Source organism: Anabas testudineus, chromosome 23 (genome assembly GCF_900324465.2).
Source record: "Anabas testudineus chromosome 23, fAnaTes1.2, whole genome shotgun sequence".
In the NCBI taxonomy this organism is placed as follows: Eukaryota; Metazoa; Chordata; class Actinopteri; order Anabantiformes; family Anabantidae; genus Anabas; species Anabas testudineus.
The window spans coordinates 8635113-8652840 of NC_046631.1; the positions used below are offsets into that span (position 1 = coordinate 8635113).

The 17728-nt window shown below is 39.8% G+C and overlaps 1 protein-coding gene across 1 annotated transcript in view; it reads left to right on the plus strand.

The window, feature by feature from the left end:
- The window catches only part of exoc4 (exocyst complex component 4), a 98763-nt gene extending 81577 nt beyond the window's left edge, over positions 1–17186 (plus strand). The window contains exons 17-20 of the mRNA XM_026361889.1: positions 2364–2502; positions 5023–5201; positions 5386–5545; positions 15045–17186. Coding sequence (XP_026217674.1) covers positions 2364–2502; positions 5023–5201; positions 5386–5545; positions 15045–15282 — 716 coding nt within the window. The 3' untranslated portion in view covers positions 15283–17186. The remainder of the gene's footprint in view (positions 1–2363; positions 2503–5022; positions 5202–5385; positions 5546–15044) is intronic.
- The last annotated feature ends 542 nt before the right edge of the window (positions 17187–17728 follow it).

Sequence of the window (17728 nt, forward strand, 5' to 3'; positions counted from 1 at the left end):
TGAAGTAAAAAAAAAAAATAAACAGGCACAAAGACAGAAAAATAGTCTATATCTGACAAATATACATGTACCATTTCTCAGCTGTGTTAAGACTTTATTGAAACACAAAATGGCAGCTTTGTTTCTGTATATACAATCAGCACACTGCACTGCACCAAACACTTGTTGATTTAGTTTCCGTTCCTTTACTGCCAATAGACACCAGTAAAGTCATAGATCACTTAATGCTGCTTTCAGGTTACAAGCTGTAAAGGTACTATCCTTGTAATTGTGGCTTTCACTTTGAGTGGGAGTATTGTATTTCAGTGCTGCATTCTGTATCTGTTAATGATCTGATAAGGTGACCTGGGAGAATAAACAACTTCAGCTAAATCCAATCAAATGAAGTCAATTAATGTCATTATGCTCCACTCTCTTGAGAAATCATTGTGGGTTTTTTTCTGCTAAGACCCATCCTGTTTATTGTTCCTGTGGCTCATTTAGCTGGATTAAAACTCATATAGAAAACCTACAGATCTGATCCATGGCACTGTGTTCCCTGCCAGTGAAGGATGTAGTCACTAGTGAGGATATTACATGAGTTTCATACACTAATAATAGATGGATTAATAAAACAAAACAAACAATATATCTGCGCTGCGTCTATTAATTTAACTTGTTTAATGTAAAATAGTCACATCAACAACATAAAGACTAAGTTAGCCATCCTCTCGCTTAATTATCTCAGAACTCACACAAAAGGAGGTCTCCTAATTTCTGGTGTACAAACAATGTTGAGTTAGCAGTTTTTAATGCTCTCATACACTTTTATTATTAACACTTTTCTATTAATTGTTTAGAACTGAGGATTGTTATGTAAAGGGAAATGTTGCTTTGTATGTTTCCTGGTGCAGTGTAAAGCAGTTGCACAGGAATAATCAAGGGGTTTATTCATGATAATAGTGAGTTAACAAGTATGTTCATACATACAGTGCGTACGCATAGTGCTTCAACAGTACATACTCAGCCCCATGCATCACATGCACTTTAAATAAAGAATACAATCTTCAGCATTTATCTCTACAGTTTGTGTCCGACACACAAGCCATAAACCCAGCTGTCAAGATATCATATCCTACCTGGCTGAATTTGCTTTGTTGATTGGATGGGCATAGCACCAACCTCGTTACTGTTTGCCTAAGCAAATGGGCTCTCATCTTATCAGGGGTTAATTAAAAGTAACTGTAATGTGGACAGAAGCACATCACATCGAAAATGCAACCACATGCCCATGAGCGCATGAATAATGTTCATTAAATGAGTTTTATGATGTCAAACAGAGTAGGAAAACGTACGGGTTATAATTGAAGTTGGCATTATGAATGTGCAAATTATTCATGGACAGGCCATGTAGAGTAAAGAATTATACAGAAGAATACAGAAATATAAGAAAAGGTGTAGGATAGGTCAGTTGTGCTTATGCTGGGTATAGTAATGCTTTATGTGAATCAGTCAGATTAACAAGTTTGAAGCTTGTTACTGCTCCCGTGTATCCCACTTCCTGTTTTGGTGGCCATTATTCTAAAGTATTAGTCAGGAAGGAAAGACAAATAACTGGGCTTACTTAGACTTGCTGCCACTCTGTTCTTACCTGTGTGTGTGTCTATGTGGGAAACAGAGACAGAGAGAGTGCGTGTGCACGCATGCATACATGCATGTATGTATGTGTGACCTTCGAAAGGGCAGGAAGAGTAAGTGGGGAGCTGGCTCTCACTGCGGCACATCGATCGTGGACCCCTGCATTCTCCTGCTCACTCTGTCACTCTCTGTACACACACACTCTCACACACACATACACACACCCACGCAGTCTCTCGCCTCATTGACCAAATAGACTTACATATGACTGACGGGGCCAATTTCTCTCCCTTTCCTCCCCTTGCTAATTTATGGCCATTGATCTGCACTGGGCTGAATTTATATACACTCATCATGCTCTCTTGCTCTGTGGCCCTCTCTCTCTCTCTTTTCACGCACACATACACACAGGTCTTTTTCGAGGTTTCCAGTGCAGTGCACTGACACATGCTCCTGCTGTCTCAGCACAAGTGGCAAGAAAGTACAAGATCAAGCTGAAGGACTCATGAAGTGTGTGAAGTTGGACTAATGTTTTTGTTTTGTATGTACTGCACAATCTTGTGACATTGCAAGTACATGGAGTACAGTGCAGTGTTTGTCCTCAGGTTGGTCAAGGTAACACTGTGAGTGTCAGAGGTCAGTGTCACCTGCTCATGGCTCATGAGCCCATGTGTTCACTGTTTTATTTTTATATTGGTGTGTTAATTTTTTCTTTATGCTTCTTCCTGTCTGCTCTGTCTGATCAGGTGCTTCTCCATACTCAGGAGACAGTCAGGTTGTGGGAGAACGTAGCAGGGACCAGATTCTGCAGACCCTGAGTGACCTGTCCAGAGGCTTTCAGGACATTGCCGATCGCTGTCTGCTGGTATTGCACCTGGAGGTCAGGTATGCAGCAGAGACTCACTGACACTTCACAATCGGAAATAGGAAAAGTCCTAACCATAGTGTTGCAAGCAGCTTGGGTTGAACTACAATTCATACAGTATCGCTTTAAATCATATCAATCCCACAAGCTGAGAGGACAGGCCATTACATGATATGAACAAAAATTATCAGCAACATCACACTTGTGTCTTAAATGCACAAGTTCAGTATTTTATCCTGTCTTGAATATGGGTTTTGGATGTAAATATCTGAGTTAATTTACCACACCATATACTTTCTCCCTCCACAACCACTAATAGTCCTCCATCATCCTTGTCTGCTTGTTTCCATCCCTCCATCAACCACCATTTCCCCATAGAGTATTGTATAGCTTATGCAATATTGTTTATGATTTCAGTAGAAAACCCTCCCTGAGGCTGATGTCTAGCTCTACGCTACACTCCATTGACTCTCCCCATCTAGCGAATTTCCCCTGATAGTGGTACCAGCTAAATGAAGCCATGAGGAAGAAAGCCGAAAGGGGAGGGAAGAAGAGATGGGAGAGAGATGAGTGTGGATGTAAAAGTGGTGGTGGTGATGGGGGGGAATTAAAGAAAGGAGATACACAAGCTAAGTGAGAGAAATGATTGAATATAGAGCGAAGGAAGTGAAAGGGGAGGCATTGAAAATGTGGTGTAGTTGTTGGCTTTGCCTTAGGGGAAAGAAACATTCACCCATGTCGTTTTATACCTTCCTGCTCAGGGCACTGTGATTATGGAATTATAAGAGTATTGACTGCCCATGTCTAGACAGAAATGAGGCGTCTATGGACCTAAACGACCTCAGACTAAGATATAGGTGTTTAAGTGGACAGAGAGAAGAAACACATTGTCAAATTATTTGTTGATCTACCCATTACAATCCTAAAAATAATATTAAAGACGTAGTGTACAACTAAACTGTGTACACCCCTGTGCAATATCACTATAATGTTTAATATGTTACCATCTTGCAGCAATTGTATTATTTTCAAAGGTTAAGTATATTTAATGTATAATTGAAATCAGTTTACATGTAGATGGCTTGCAACAAAGTGAGTATACCTGTATTTTTTCGATTGAGGTTAATTACATGAGCAGAATTATAAAATAATGAAGAGGTGCGAGTTTGGCTCGAGAAATGGCTTGAGAGCAAAATACAGTTTTGTATAGGAAAGTGAGCATTTTCCCAGCATGACAATGATATCAAACACAAATCTCTCAAGTGTTTTTTTAAAAAAGAGTATAAAAAAGTGAAAACTCTGACCTGGTCAAGTATGTGTCTTGAATCTAACAGAACACTTTTGAAGTAAGTTATAGCAGGAGGTGCAGCAACAGAGGAGCCCCTTCAGGAAAGAGCAAAAAGAAAGCAGAATATCTCTCCCAGGAGGAGCGGATCTGTCATTTAAAAGGCTAACATACAAAATATTTGAATAAATAAAAGTGGACTAGTTAAACAAGTTGTTCTTAAATATTATATACATTTATATTGTAACATATCTCTTACTTCTACTTGGCTAAAAACAAATAACACTGGTCAAGATATTTAATTACTTAATATTTTAGTGACACTGACCAAGGACATATTTTTGTGGTGTTGTTATCATGCTAATAAAACCTTAACTTGGAAAAACTGGAGATAGGATTGTGAAGTGAAACGCGTGTAAAAGTGGTTGGGAAAACAAATTCTAAAAAACATTTGAATCAACATTACAATCTCTGTAAACCCAGAGCAAGCAGATGTCATCATTTGACATCTGCAGTTTTCCTTTTAACCTGGAGTTATTTACTTATCAAGAGCACAGTCTGTTTGTACCACATACTCTTTCAACTTACTGAAATAGAAAACATATAAAGTACAGTGTTTTCTTTGTAAAGACAAATGGACAGATGAACCTCTCGCCTCTCATCTACAAATTCAATTAAATGCTTTAATTCACAATCTCTTTTAAACATGAAAGGCCACATGGTGTCAAGTAGATTTGAAAAATCGTTAGGTTGTGGTATTTCAGTGACTGAAGTGGAAGACTCTTTAAATATAAATGTAATCTTTTCATACTTCTGAGAGTTATACAACACACTGTATTTACTACTCTTATCTACAATTAGTCTTTAGCTAATCTGATTTCACATCAGATATCTTGGCTGAATAGTATCCAGTCATGATGTAGTGGCAGTTAAATAAGTAGAGTACCTTTAAAAATGATGATTTCTGTTGAAATGATCATAGAGTAGTTATGCATATTAATATGACGAGGGAAATAAGAACAGTCGTTGCCCACTTAAGGGTACTTTTTAACAATGATAATAATACACCACATACATACTCACCTCTTTATATGAGACTTTTTTTTCCTTTTCTTTATATTTCCTGTGTTTTGAACATAAGCGCAGGTCATGGTTTTCCAACATATTAACAGTGAACAGTACCAGTGGCAAATCTAATTTCCAACTTTCTCTTCTGTTTCAATCACCCACACTATCTCCCTCTGTTTGAATCCAGGGTGCATTGTTTCCATTACCTGATCCCGCTGACCAAGCAAGGAAATTATGCCATTGTGGCAAATGTTGAGAGCATGGACTACGACCCACTGGTGGTCAAACTGAACAAGGACATCTCAGCCATAGAGGAGGCCATGGGAGCAGCCCTGCAGCAGCACAAGTTTCAGTACATCTTTGAAGGTCAGCACAGACTTGGGGTTAAGGATAAAGTATATTTCTCAGCTTCCTTCCATCTATCTTTTTAAAGACTATAGTCTGTGTTGTTATTGGTCCCTGATTTACTTTCCTCTTTCTGTTAATTTTCTCTTTCTCTCTCTTTTTTTATCATGCCCCTCTGTCTCGAACATTCATCACTTTCTTCCAGGTCTGGGGCATCTGATCTCCTGTATTCTAATCAACGGGGCCCAGTACTTTAAAAGGATCAGCGAGTCAGGTATCAAGAAGATGTGCAGAAACATCTTTGTCCTCCAGCAGAACCTCACCAACATCACCATGTCCAGGGAGGCTGACCTTGACTTTGCCAGGTCAGAATCTTTTTCACATTATCACATAGCAGCAGTTTTTGGACTTACTGATGTAATTAAACTTGTATTCTCTGTATACTCCCGTTTCTATCAGTGTGATTATTTCGGCCTGAAGATATTTTGCAGATATCTACATTGTCATGCTATTCTTTTGGCAATTCTATAAAAATACTTGTAAAATACTGTTTTCCCTTGAGTTTTGCTGTTGTCATGGAAATAAGGCCAATGATATCACAGGACTCTTCCTTGAATCGTGAGATAATAATAATCCTTAAAATAATAATATCAACACATTCATATGCTGGAATCTGGAACCTAAAGGTGATAATCAGAAGATATTACTGAATTCTGCATCATAATCATATTATGATTAAGATATGATATTAGCAGTTTCATGAAGCCGTCAAACCAGAAATTCTTATTGGCTGATATTCAGATTTTCATTTTAAATAAGTTGATGTGTTTGTTCAGCCGTATTACACCCCTGCACAGACACACGCAAGTTCAGACAGCAACTATGTCAATGCACAAGGCAGACAGATGGTCAAACAGATTGTCAACCACACTGCGTGTCTATGTGCGCGCAGTTGTTGGTGTTTATTTCTTATTCATGCATTTATATTTTGTGTCTACCTGCTGTTGCCCAGTGCTGTCCAGCCTTGACAGGCATGGGGGAAATGCGCACTCAGATATCTTTGTGAACAAGAGGGAAGGAGAGAGGGAGCGAACAGGAGGTTGGAATGAGAGAAGAAGACATAAATAGAAGGGTGATTTGTAGTATTCATATGATTTTTTCACCCCTTTTAAAAGTGTGTGTCCTTGACAGACGATGGTATGTGAGAAGAAAGGTGATGTAAACGATGGAGAATGAAGAGAGCGCTTGGGGGAAGGAAAATTGAAAAATCAAGTAAAAGGAAGTTATAGAAAAAGATGTCATGTTCATAGGACAAGGCATAGAATAGACTTAGAGAAAGCGTGAACAGTACAGAAAAGAAAACATAGGCTGAAATGAGGAAAATACAGTTTTAGGAGCTTGATTGAAGGACGCAATAAAAGCAGAAGACTTGTTTAGTAAGAAAAATGTATATCATGACCTTCTTAAGGCCAATATTCATTTTAACCATTATACTTATCAGTTTTATTCCTTACAGTATATTAATTAAATAAATAAATAATCAATAAATAAAATATACTGGTTATTAAGGCAGCACTCTAACTATCTAAATACCTTTCCTAACCTTCTCAGTCTTTCAGTGTGTAATATTATGTGTTTACATGTGTCTCACATGTTGTTGTTGTTGTGTTGTAGGGTTAATTAGCTTCTTTTCTTGGACTCCTTATGAGTGTGTCATACAATGTGTTTGAGTGGATGAGTCTATGTGCTGGCAGTGTTTGGACATTGCTATTGTTTGTATTATAACGGTACTGCAAGCCAAGTTTCCCTCCAGGGGAAAAAAGAAAGAACTGAAAACTGAAATGACCTGAACTGTACTGAATGTGGAGGACCATTGATTAGTATGTTATTTCTACCCTCTGTCAACTTTGATTAGGGAGAAACGCCAGTGATGGCTTTTCTGTCTTTTCTCTCTTTCTCCCACTTTCTCTGATTACGAGGCGTGGGTGGTGTGGAGGTGTTGATTGGGAATTGCAGAGCACATTGTTTACACATTCATGGCTTTTTGGATTGGCCGGCCTCCGGCTCAGAGACACACAATCTCTTGCAAACACACAAACGCACACACAGAGTCATATTACACACGTAATATGTATCCCTACCTCTCAGCCATGTGCATATACTCAACCAAGCCAGTCTGCATTTTGTTATCATCACATTATTGTTTAGGGCAAGAATATTCATGAAGCATGCTGCATACCTTACACCTGCTAGTGGAACTGACCAATTGGTCTGTATGAGAAAGTAAAATGACATTAAAATGATGACTTTGTGGTTTTAAAAAAAAAAACTACATGTAAAATGTAAATGTAAAATGCCTTTGTAAGGTTATAATATGCTTCATCACTTTAACTAGGGATTGTTTGCAAAGATACAGAAGACAGAGACGATATCTTTAAAAGTAACATTGGCCAACATGCAGTGGAAGGGTACCGTGAAGAGCAGGCACTAAAAGCATAATGTTCATCAGCATTTTATTACCATCTCTGCAGAAACAAGAGTGCAATGAGGAAAGGAAGTGATCACAGCAGGAAGCCTGCTTTATAGGCTGCAGATGTTTGCCTGTGTACCCATGTACTTTTGTGTTCTTATGTGTGTGTGTGTGTGTGTGTGTGTGTGTGTTTTGGCTGTTTATCCGTATGGGAAAGAGAGAGACCTGGATGAGGGCGCAGTAATAACCATTGATCTGAGTTAAAACTAAGGAGAGGCCCAGTAACCAGCACTGCAGAACTCACGAAGACACACACAGACTTTTTAGCACACTCACTCCTCTCTCCCTCTCCTACTGTTTGTTAGAAGGGATAGGGAAATAGTGCCACCTTGTGGTTGGATCCATGGTTCTGAACATCACAGTAAATACTTGAGAAACCTACAGTATGTCATTTTTTAACGCTGCATAGGTGGTTAAAACCTCAAACAGGTGTGTGACTTTGTGTGTTTGCATGGCAGGGTGCTATGGCAGTCTGTTGTCTCTCAGTCGGACGTTAGCTTGTGGGTGAAGGTCAAACACACACCACACACCTAAACAGCGACGCACAAGTGGACACACACAGACCATCTGCTCAGAAACCAGACAGAGGCTTGGTCCTATCCTGCATACCTGCGTCACTGCAATGTCGTGTGTGTGTGTGTGTGTGTGTGTGTGTGTGTGTGTGTGTGTGTGTGTGTGTGTGTGTGTGTGTGTGTGTGTGTGTTGACTGAACCTTCAACTTTGTCAGGCCATTGATCTACTCTCCTTGTCCTATGTGTCCACCTCTCTCTATCTCTTTATTTGTGGTTTCCTGACAAAGGCAGAGATGAGATCAACAGATGAGGATGCTTGTGAGGCTTTATCTTAGAAAGACCAGAAGCCACAATAGTTGTCAACAAAACTTTCAAAAACTTAGTGTTGCCTGGCAACAGTCCACTCCAACCCATGGAGAAATTTGACTTATTTTGCCCTGCAACAAATTTAGAGACCTTAAACAGACATTTAGAATAATTAGCTGTCACTGAGATTGGAAGTCTAAGCACAAATTGTCAGCAAGTGACCTTAGAGCCTAAACCTTAGACAGTTATTTTAATAATGCAACTCAGACTTTTCTTTTCCGCGTCTTGCCTGTCATCAAGTTTATTCTGCATTACATGTATCCTCATCCAAATGAATGTACATTTTGTTTATTACCTCGTCATGTTAGAGCTGTTTCAGATTCATTTAACTGAGACTGACTGGCTTTGTGTGATGTAACTGTAATAGGTTTTAATCAAATACAGACATTGTTAACGTAACCATTTCATGCAAATACACACAGGTTGAGTCAGCCTTAAATTGTATTACTGTTGGAATAAACTTTTCATTTTAGCACATGCATACAACAGATAATGTCTTACAGCAAAGGTAAATGTGAATAAATGTGCCTGTGTAAATAACCTAATTTTTCTCACATAGCAGCATTTAAGTCTGTTTTTCTAGACTAACCCTGACACACAAACAAAATCATAACACACTTTTACTATCATAAACACACATACAGGGGAGCTCTGAGATGCCTGCTGACCCGTGTAGGCAGGTTGCCGGGCTGTCATAACATCCCTAGCAAACTTGCAAACCCCTTAGTCCGTAGCTAGGCTAAACACCAGTTTGACAGGCTCACTGTAGAGATGCCCCAGGGTTCAGCCCATGGCACCCACCTGTCTGCTGCTGGAAACTACTACAGCGAGTAGCTGTGCATGTGTGAATTTTACAAGAGCCATGGGTACTGTGTACTGTCCCGAAGTGTGCTGCCCCAGTCTTTGCATGTCTCTTAAGATCCAGTGTGTGCGTGCCAGTAAATAAAATGTCTTGGGTTGAACGTGTGTGGCTAAAACCTTGTGTGTGTAGAGGTGACAGGCTGGTATGTCTGCAGAGAATGTGGTAATAAGTACAGTTGACGGCCGTGTCAGGAGGTAGTGGGTGTCAACAGATAAAACTGTTTGTATTTAGGCCTGGCTTCAGTACACTGTCACTTCGCTCGGCTTCTGTCTCCCTTCCTGTCACCTTGCGTCTCTCCCTTTATCTCTCTCTTCCTCCTCTCCCAGTCCCCTTTTGTTCATTTTCTCTCCCTGCCTTTTTTCCTCTTTTGCTGTCTTCCAACCACCTGCACAGCCTCTGCTGAATTGTTACTCTCTCTTGTCTTCTCCTTCAACCCCTCCCTTCCGCTGCTCCTGTTTTCTGTGTGTGCGTGCATGAGATACAATATGATGAGACTTTGCTGATGAAGCCTGTCTGCGTGTGTATGTGTTTATGTATGTGTACGACACAGCATGGTGACGCTGGTCTTTGCTGATGAAGCCGGTTAGTGTGTGTACAGTATGTGTGTGTTTATATTGGTGTGTGTTTGTTGCGCATGGCGCAGCATGATGGGACTGGTCTTTGCTGATGAAGCTTCACTCTCAGAGTCTCTGCAGACATTTCCTCATTACCCGAAGAGAGACAAATGTACTGCTCAGGAGGAAGAGATGCAAGAAGGAAGGGAGGAAGACTTTAACAGACTCATGAGATTGAAACACGCGCAAGGATGTATAGACTTCATCCATATAAAGTTGGCTAATTTTGACAGCAAATTTCCTTCGGAAAATGACAAACATCTGCATTTACCCGTTTGGGTTGTTTGCATAAAGATCCATCTTCTGTCACCCTTGGCCTCCCTACAGTCATAAAAAATTCTTATGATCCTAAAAATTAGGCATTTAATACATTTTTCTAATGTAACAGAACGGAAGAATAAACTTCTTAATCACCATATTTAAAATCCTGTTTGTTATGCAGTTATGCTGAAGCCAACACTGGTCACGATTGCTTGTTTGCTGGTTGTCAGTGTAATGGAGGATGCTTTCTGGAAGTACAGCAGTCAGAAATAATGACTGTCAGAGCAGCAATGGAAAGGATTTTTACTGTAAACAAAGCTCAAACAAATGTAAAAGATGTCACATTAAATCAGACTGTACAGTAAAAAACTACTTCTCTTACAGCTTTTTGTGGACAAGGGAAGAAAACTCTAACATATATGATTCGTATGTGCTATATGTTATCCAGCATATTGACTATTGAGCATAAGTTTAGTGTTGACACAGGGCACAAATGACCACATTTAGCCAACTTAATGTTGATACCAGTGAGGCTGAGACAAAAAAACAACATAGAGCAAGAAAGGTCTGTTGCCTTGTTGTTGGTGTCAGTAACCCTGGTATTTGTTACTGCAGCAACAAGCCTTGGTTCCAGCTGATGGAGAGGAACATCCACTGACTCTCCCACCCCTTCTTCTCTTCTTCCTTCCTCGCCTCATCTCTCTCCCACTAACTAATGTGTTGTTCCGAACACGCTGACAGAGGCAGCCTGTAATGGCCTTAATGTTGTACACAGTGGAAATGAGGGGAAATGAATTGTGCTGATTCTTGTCTTTCCCTCACTTTTCTTCTCTCTCTGTCTTTGTCTTTTCCCTCCTGCTCCCCTGCTTTTTGCTCCACGTTTCTCTCTCTTGCACTTTTGTGCCATTGACATACGTATCTGTCTCCCCTATGTTGCATACACGCATCATAAATTTACTTAATATTCTCTGTATGTGAGGAAAGGGAGGGGGGGCGGCTAATTAAAATTTAATAGAAAGCGCGCTATGGAGGCATGCTGATGCACACACACAAGCTCATTTCCAAAGCAGTGCTCTTCTAGACTTCTAGAGGATGCAGGTGGAAATTGGTCAAATCTTTGTGTGCGTGTTTGTGTAGAGAAAGTGTGGGTGGGGGCAGTGAAAGAAGCTCAGGGCCATGAAAAGAACAAATCTCAAGGAAGGTGGCAATCAAACAACAATTCACTTTATTATTGTTGGAAAAAAAGAATGCTGGTTTCATTAACTAGCGCTATCACAGATAAAAAAGTGAGTGTGTGTGTGTGTGTGTGTGTGTGTGTGTGTGTGTGTGTGTGTGTTAGCGTGTGTGTGTCACTGGGGGTCCTTTCTTGATGGTGAGGCGCAGAGAGATTTTAATCTTATTAACAGCCCCTACACTGTTTGGCAAATGGCTTTCCAACTGCTTGGGTAATGAACTGTTTGAAAGTGTTTTCAGCACACACTAACGTACATCACTCAGACAGATAGACACACACACACACACACACACACACACACACACACAAACATACCTTATAGCCCCCCTCCCCTTTGGAGTGAACAGAGGCCAGATTGCCAGCTGTCCTCACGACTCAGACATGCACGCAGACACACACACACACACACACACACACTCAGCTGACACCACATCATACTGGCTTCTTCTAGATGCAGCTTTCCTCTATAGATATTAAATGCTACAGAAATTGCGACAACAAACTGCACAGTGGATTTAGTACCTCTTCATCAGTTATAAATGAGCATCAGTCGATCTGCTTTTAACAAACCCTGTGTGGGATTTTTCCTAAACGTATTACTGCCAAGTGAATTATAGTTGCTATTATACTGTAGTTAAGCCACGTTTTATAGCATTGATGAGGTATTTTTTTATTTTCTTCTGCTGGCTGCTGCATTGACAGATGGGTTCCAAACCTTTCCAGCCACTTTCACTACTTTATCAGACAAATAGTTTTTTTGGACCAGAGAAAAATATCCACATTGTGTATTGGTATCTGTCACAGTCATAATTTCAGTTTTCAGCAGGCACGTTTGTTGTTAATTTCCCACTGTGTGCATAACTTACCAGTCTACCAGAAGGGGTTTGTTAATTGAAACAGGGAGCTGAGCCGAAGAACTTGTCAGTCAGTCAACCAGCCTACACAAATTCAGCTACAAGGACTTAGAGATAGTTTGTACTGATATCGTTTTTTAATTTTTAAATGTTATCATTATTTATACCCGATCCACCTCCTACTGAGTGACAGGCAAGTTGACAGCCCTTAAACATATACTGTAGACATACACTTAATTGAACACAAACTGACATGCCTTTGGACCCACATACAATAGAAAAGAACTGTAGTGCTGAAGAAAGACGAGCTAATTGTAAAGTACTGTACACAAATATAGCACATAGAGTTTTGTAGTAATTAACTGTATGCCTCTTTACAAAGTTAAATGAAGCAGTCTTGGCAAGTCAGGTGTAATTTTTAGTCATGTTTATTGCTCTATTCAGAATTCAGAAAAATTTCTTCTGAGCTGTTCTCATTTAGAGCTGAAGATATTTATAAGAGGGATGTGTTCTGTTCAAAGCTCCTTCCCTCAACAAAATAAATTAATAGGTTTTTTTTGTATGTGTGTCTATATGTGTTTTTCCCATTAGATCATATAACGAGGTGATTTGCCTCCAGCATGCAGTTAATCGCTGGGTCTAGGGAATGAAATAGTGTTGCTTTGGAGCTGGTGTTTTGCTTAAACACACACTCTAAACATTCAAAGCAGAGACACATTTAAAGGCACTAACATTCAGACATTGATCAGCCAGAAAGACAAACACACACGACACATTTCATTATGAGATAAAACCACAAGTGGGACCCGTCTTTCTCTCGTTCTTTTTGTCTTTCTTCTGTCTTGCCCCCAGTTAAGGAGAGAACCAATGTGACCCTCATCAATATTGACAAGCGTTTTCATGAAATGAGCTCAGGGATGGAAAATGAACAAGACCTTGGAGAGAAATTGAGAGCAGGATGGAGAGTGAGACAGAATGCAAATGCTTCGATAACCAAGGGCATTACTTGTCAGGGGGAAGGCCAAAAAACAGATATTATGCCCCTCTGTTTTTCACTCATCTCTTAAGTCATTACTCTTTTTCGCTCTCCTTCTATCGCCTAATCTCCATCTTTTTCATTCTACCCTTCCATCAGTCTTTCCATGTCTTTTTCTACTGTTGAATCTCCACAGTGACAGCACATAAAACACCTTGGAACAGAAGCTCCCTGAGTGCTCATTAACGCCTCGTTAGCACTGAAAATGATCATCTCAAGAACGGAATGGGCCTTGGATGGGTGGTGGAGCTAAACAAATGAGATAAAAATATCTTTTCTTAACAAAGTGTCTTTTTACTGCAGCATATCAGAAAGATTTGAATCCCTTTACTTTCAGCTTCCTCGGGCACAATAGAGAGCTTAACCCTGTCTTTCCAGATGCTTTGATGGACATAATCGTAAATGAGTCTTTTTCTCTGCTATCACACAGAGAAAGATTTGAAAACAGGTGGATGTAACTTTTTTTTTTCCTCACATTACCTCCAGGGCCTTTCTTCAGCCAAACAATTTCAGAACCACAATTATCTCCCTTCATTGAACTGCTGCACTCACAAAGCAACAGGAGCCAATGCTGTTGGCTGAGTGGCACCTGCCCTTGACCCAAGGTGGTCAGTTAACTCTAGATAGGAAGTCTGCCTGCAAGGATAAAACGTAGAACTGACATCAATCCCTTCCAACAGTCTGAATATATGTTCTGTGTTACACAGAAGAGAGATTCATTAACAAACATAAAACATTTGATTGAACTTTACACAAGTTGCAAGAGCTACCTTACTGGTTTTCATATTGTATAGACATTGACAAAAACCAATAGCTGCTTAGTAGGAAAAATGCATCTAAAAATTCGATCTGCACAGGAGTTTAAACATGTCGTCATGTATTTATGTACTTTCTATCGTCTTCCTCTGACTGTGTCTACAACTACTGTATTGAAGCATAACGTTTAGTGTGTAGGATTTGTCCCTTAGCCAAAGGCAGGTAGTGGTGAGGTCTAGTCAACTGCATGCCTGGATTTTGGTCTTTTCTGTGTATTTTAGAGAATAGCTAGCCTGACAACACATACACAGATGCTGCACTCTCCAAGGTATTTAACCCGTTTTAGCCCACAGCAAAGAAAAATAGTTTGTCCTGCATCCTAACACTTCATGGATTACCTTACCTCCAGCCTCTTCTCTGTTTTGCACAGGAATGTGTAAATTGTGTTTATGACAAGTTGCCTTCCAACTAAAATCCATATTTATGGCCGAACATTGTGTTCCCCTTAGTGAATTGATGCTAATGAATTATACAGTCATGTTCACATACACTGGAGCCCTACATCTGAATATTCAGTATTCAAAACACACACACACACAGTCTCCCTGCACTTTAGTCTGACATATCTGACCTTTATGGGATATTTTTGTCAGCAGGTGGAAGTGTGTGTTATTCAACAATACTCACCCTCTCTTTGTGCTCCTTCTTTATCAGCATCTACTTCCTCGACTTTTTGAAATGGCCCATTGTGACATTAAAGATCTATTAAATTCTACATTTATCTATAATCTGCTGTCGTGTCCTTTCTCTCATGGCATTCCTTCTGTCCTCCCATTCAGGCAGTACTATGAAATGCTGTACAACACTGCAGACGAGCTGCTGAACCTAGTGGTGGACCAGGGTGTTCGCTACACGGAGCTGGAGTACATCAATGCTCTGTCCTTACTCCACCGCAGCCAGACAGGTGTAGGTGACCTGAGCACCCAAAACACCCGGCTGCAGCGACTCAAGGAGATCATCTGTGAGCAAGCCGCCATCAAGCAGCACACCAAGGACAAAAAGATCACCACAGTGTAAAGATAAAATAATTGTCCAGAGGGGTGTTGAGTTACTTGGAATTCAGAGAAAATGACCATTGAAAGAAAATGGCTGTGTTTTCCAGGCAAATAACCTCTGTCCTACAAGGTTTCATTTCAAATACTTCAGATCTGAATAGCAGGAAAATGGGTCATGTATGCAAGAGCAAGGATTGATGAAGAAACTTTCAGGACAGTGGATATTTGAGAATTAGGTTGGAAAACACTGAAATAGATTCTTGCTCTAGACCTGGAGATCATAAAGTGTGAAATCTGTTGATGGAAAAGGTATTTCATCTTGTCTAATGCATTGCAGTCGAAAGCGGACACAGATATACGTTTTTCAAAATGGGCATGTAGATCATATATATATATATATACATATATATATATATATATATATATATATATATATATATATATACATATGTATTATTCTATCAGCCCATGCAGCAGTGACGCATTCTAATTGGAAAGTAAGGTGACAACCAACACATCTGCAAACTTCACATATCTACTTCCCTATCTATCTATGTCATACAGTAACCCATATAGTCAATTCCACTTTTAAAAGACAGCGCACGCAGCACGAACACCCAGATTCTAACAGCCACCTACTCACTATGACTCCAACTCCAGATAAAAGGCAATTGTCTTGGACACTCACCCAAACTTAGGCCCCATTGCATCTCATTTTCCTATTAGATCTAAACGGCTGCTCTCAATTACACCTCTATCTCTTCTTTCCTGCTATCCCCATGGGCCCACTGATTCTGTCTGCAATAACAGATGCCAGATTAGACTGTCTGAATGAGGCCACATCTTCCGCCGGCTGCCAATTTGGGTTGGTCCCCAAAGATTCCCCTAACTGAGACTTGTATCATATCTAGTATGCCTGTTAAAAATCTTTTTGTCTGATTTTTTTAGAGTTTTGCAGTAAACCTCATCTGCTACTGTAGAAAGTTGTGAGTTATTTAACACTTTTTACAAACTGGACAAAAGAGACGGACTCACTTTACTGATTCCATTCATCCTTCTGTAAAACCAGAACCAGGTTTATTCCAAATGTAATATATTCAAGTCCAGCACCACATACTTGCACTTTTTGTTAAAGGCATGGGTGTGGAAATACATTTCATAAGTGCAAGTGCTTAAGTCTTTTAAAGTAAACTAAACAGACAAAGTCGAGACTATCTCCAATCATTCCCCTCGTTGCAGCCCTCCCCATTTTTCGTTCATTAACTAGGGAGAGAAGTACTTAACAAGAGGAAGAAAGGGGAATGGGACCGTTGTCAATATAGCAGGCCCAGCACTAGTCTCCCAGAAGCCCATAGAGCAATCCATCATAATGACGCATAGGCAGGAATCGATGGGAAAACAACTGTGGAGCTGCTGAGGGAGTTCGCCTACCACTCTGAAATGTACACTTGGCGTAAAATCTAAAATCTGCTCATTCAGCTGTTCATTTCAGAGCTACTTTTGTAATGTTATAGATGGCAAACTTTAATACAATGTTAACTAACTGTGTCAGGTCACACACAGATACTATTATACTACTATTAAATTGCACATGTCTATAAGACTTGTGCGCTGGGCATAATCTATAAATCCCTTGGAGGTCAAACTCATCTGCTCTTCTGTTTCACGATTCTTCTTCTTTGCAATGGACCTTTATTTCGCACTGTTAATAAATGTATGGACTTGTATGTTTCAAGTAAGAATGTGTTTTATTCTTAACATCAAGGTGTGTTAGTCTTGAACAAGTTTAAACAACCTTCTTGCTCCTATGGTTGTTATGTGTCATCAGTAGTCTGAAATGTTTGTCTACTCTAAATCAAGCACACATGATTTGTCAATGCATACACTAATATACTGAAAAAATAAATTATCCAAATTCCAGCCATGTCTTGTTCTATGTACTTGTGCTGTTTTGTGTTCTGTGTTTTCCCTGTGTGGTTGCCACCATCGTATGTTCCATTGTGCAAAGTGCAGCTGGCAGGAGTTCATATATTTGGCAACACTTGTTCATCACTGTTTTGTAGAGATCTTACAACCTTATAACACAAGCGAGACAGATCCAAAACTAACACTAGAGGATGTCTTTACCTGACAGGTGTGATGTTTTGTCTGACACGATTTGAAGCATGTGTGTGAAGTGCTAAAGTGCAGCATATGAGAAAAATAAACACAGACAACAAGCCAGCTGAAGGTTTGTGTTACTCTGTGGGTGCAAATCCATGCTTTAGCTTTTTTTCCCCTCCCCACAGTGTTCTATTTACAGCGAAGGGCTGTGTTATTAACTGTATTCTGTCCAAATAAACATGAATTAAAACATTAATAATATTGTAAATAATGATACATCTTTATATATTCTATATATTATTATTTGCCTGTTTATTACACTACATGCTTCACCTTTTCTAATTCTATTTTTCTCCTTAAATACT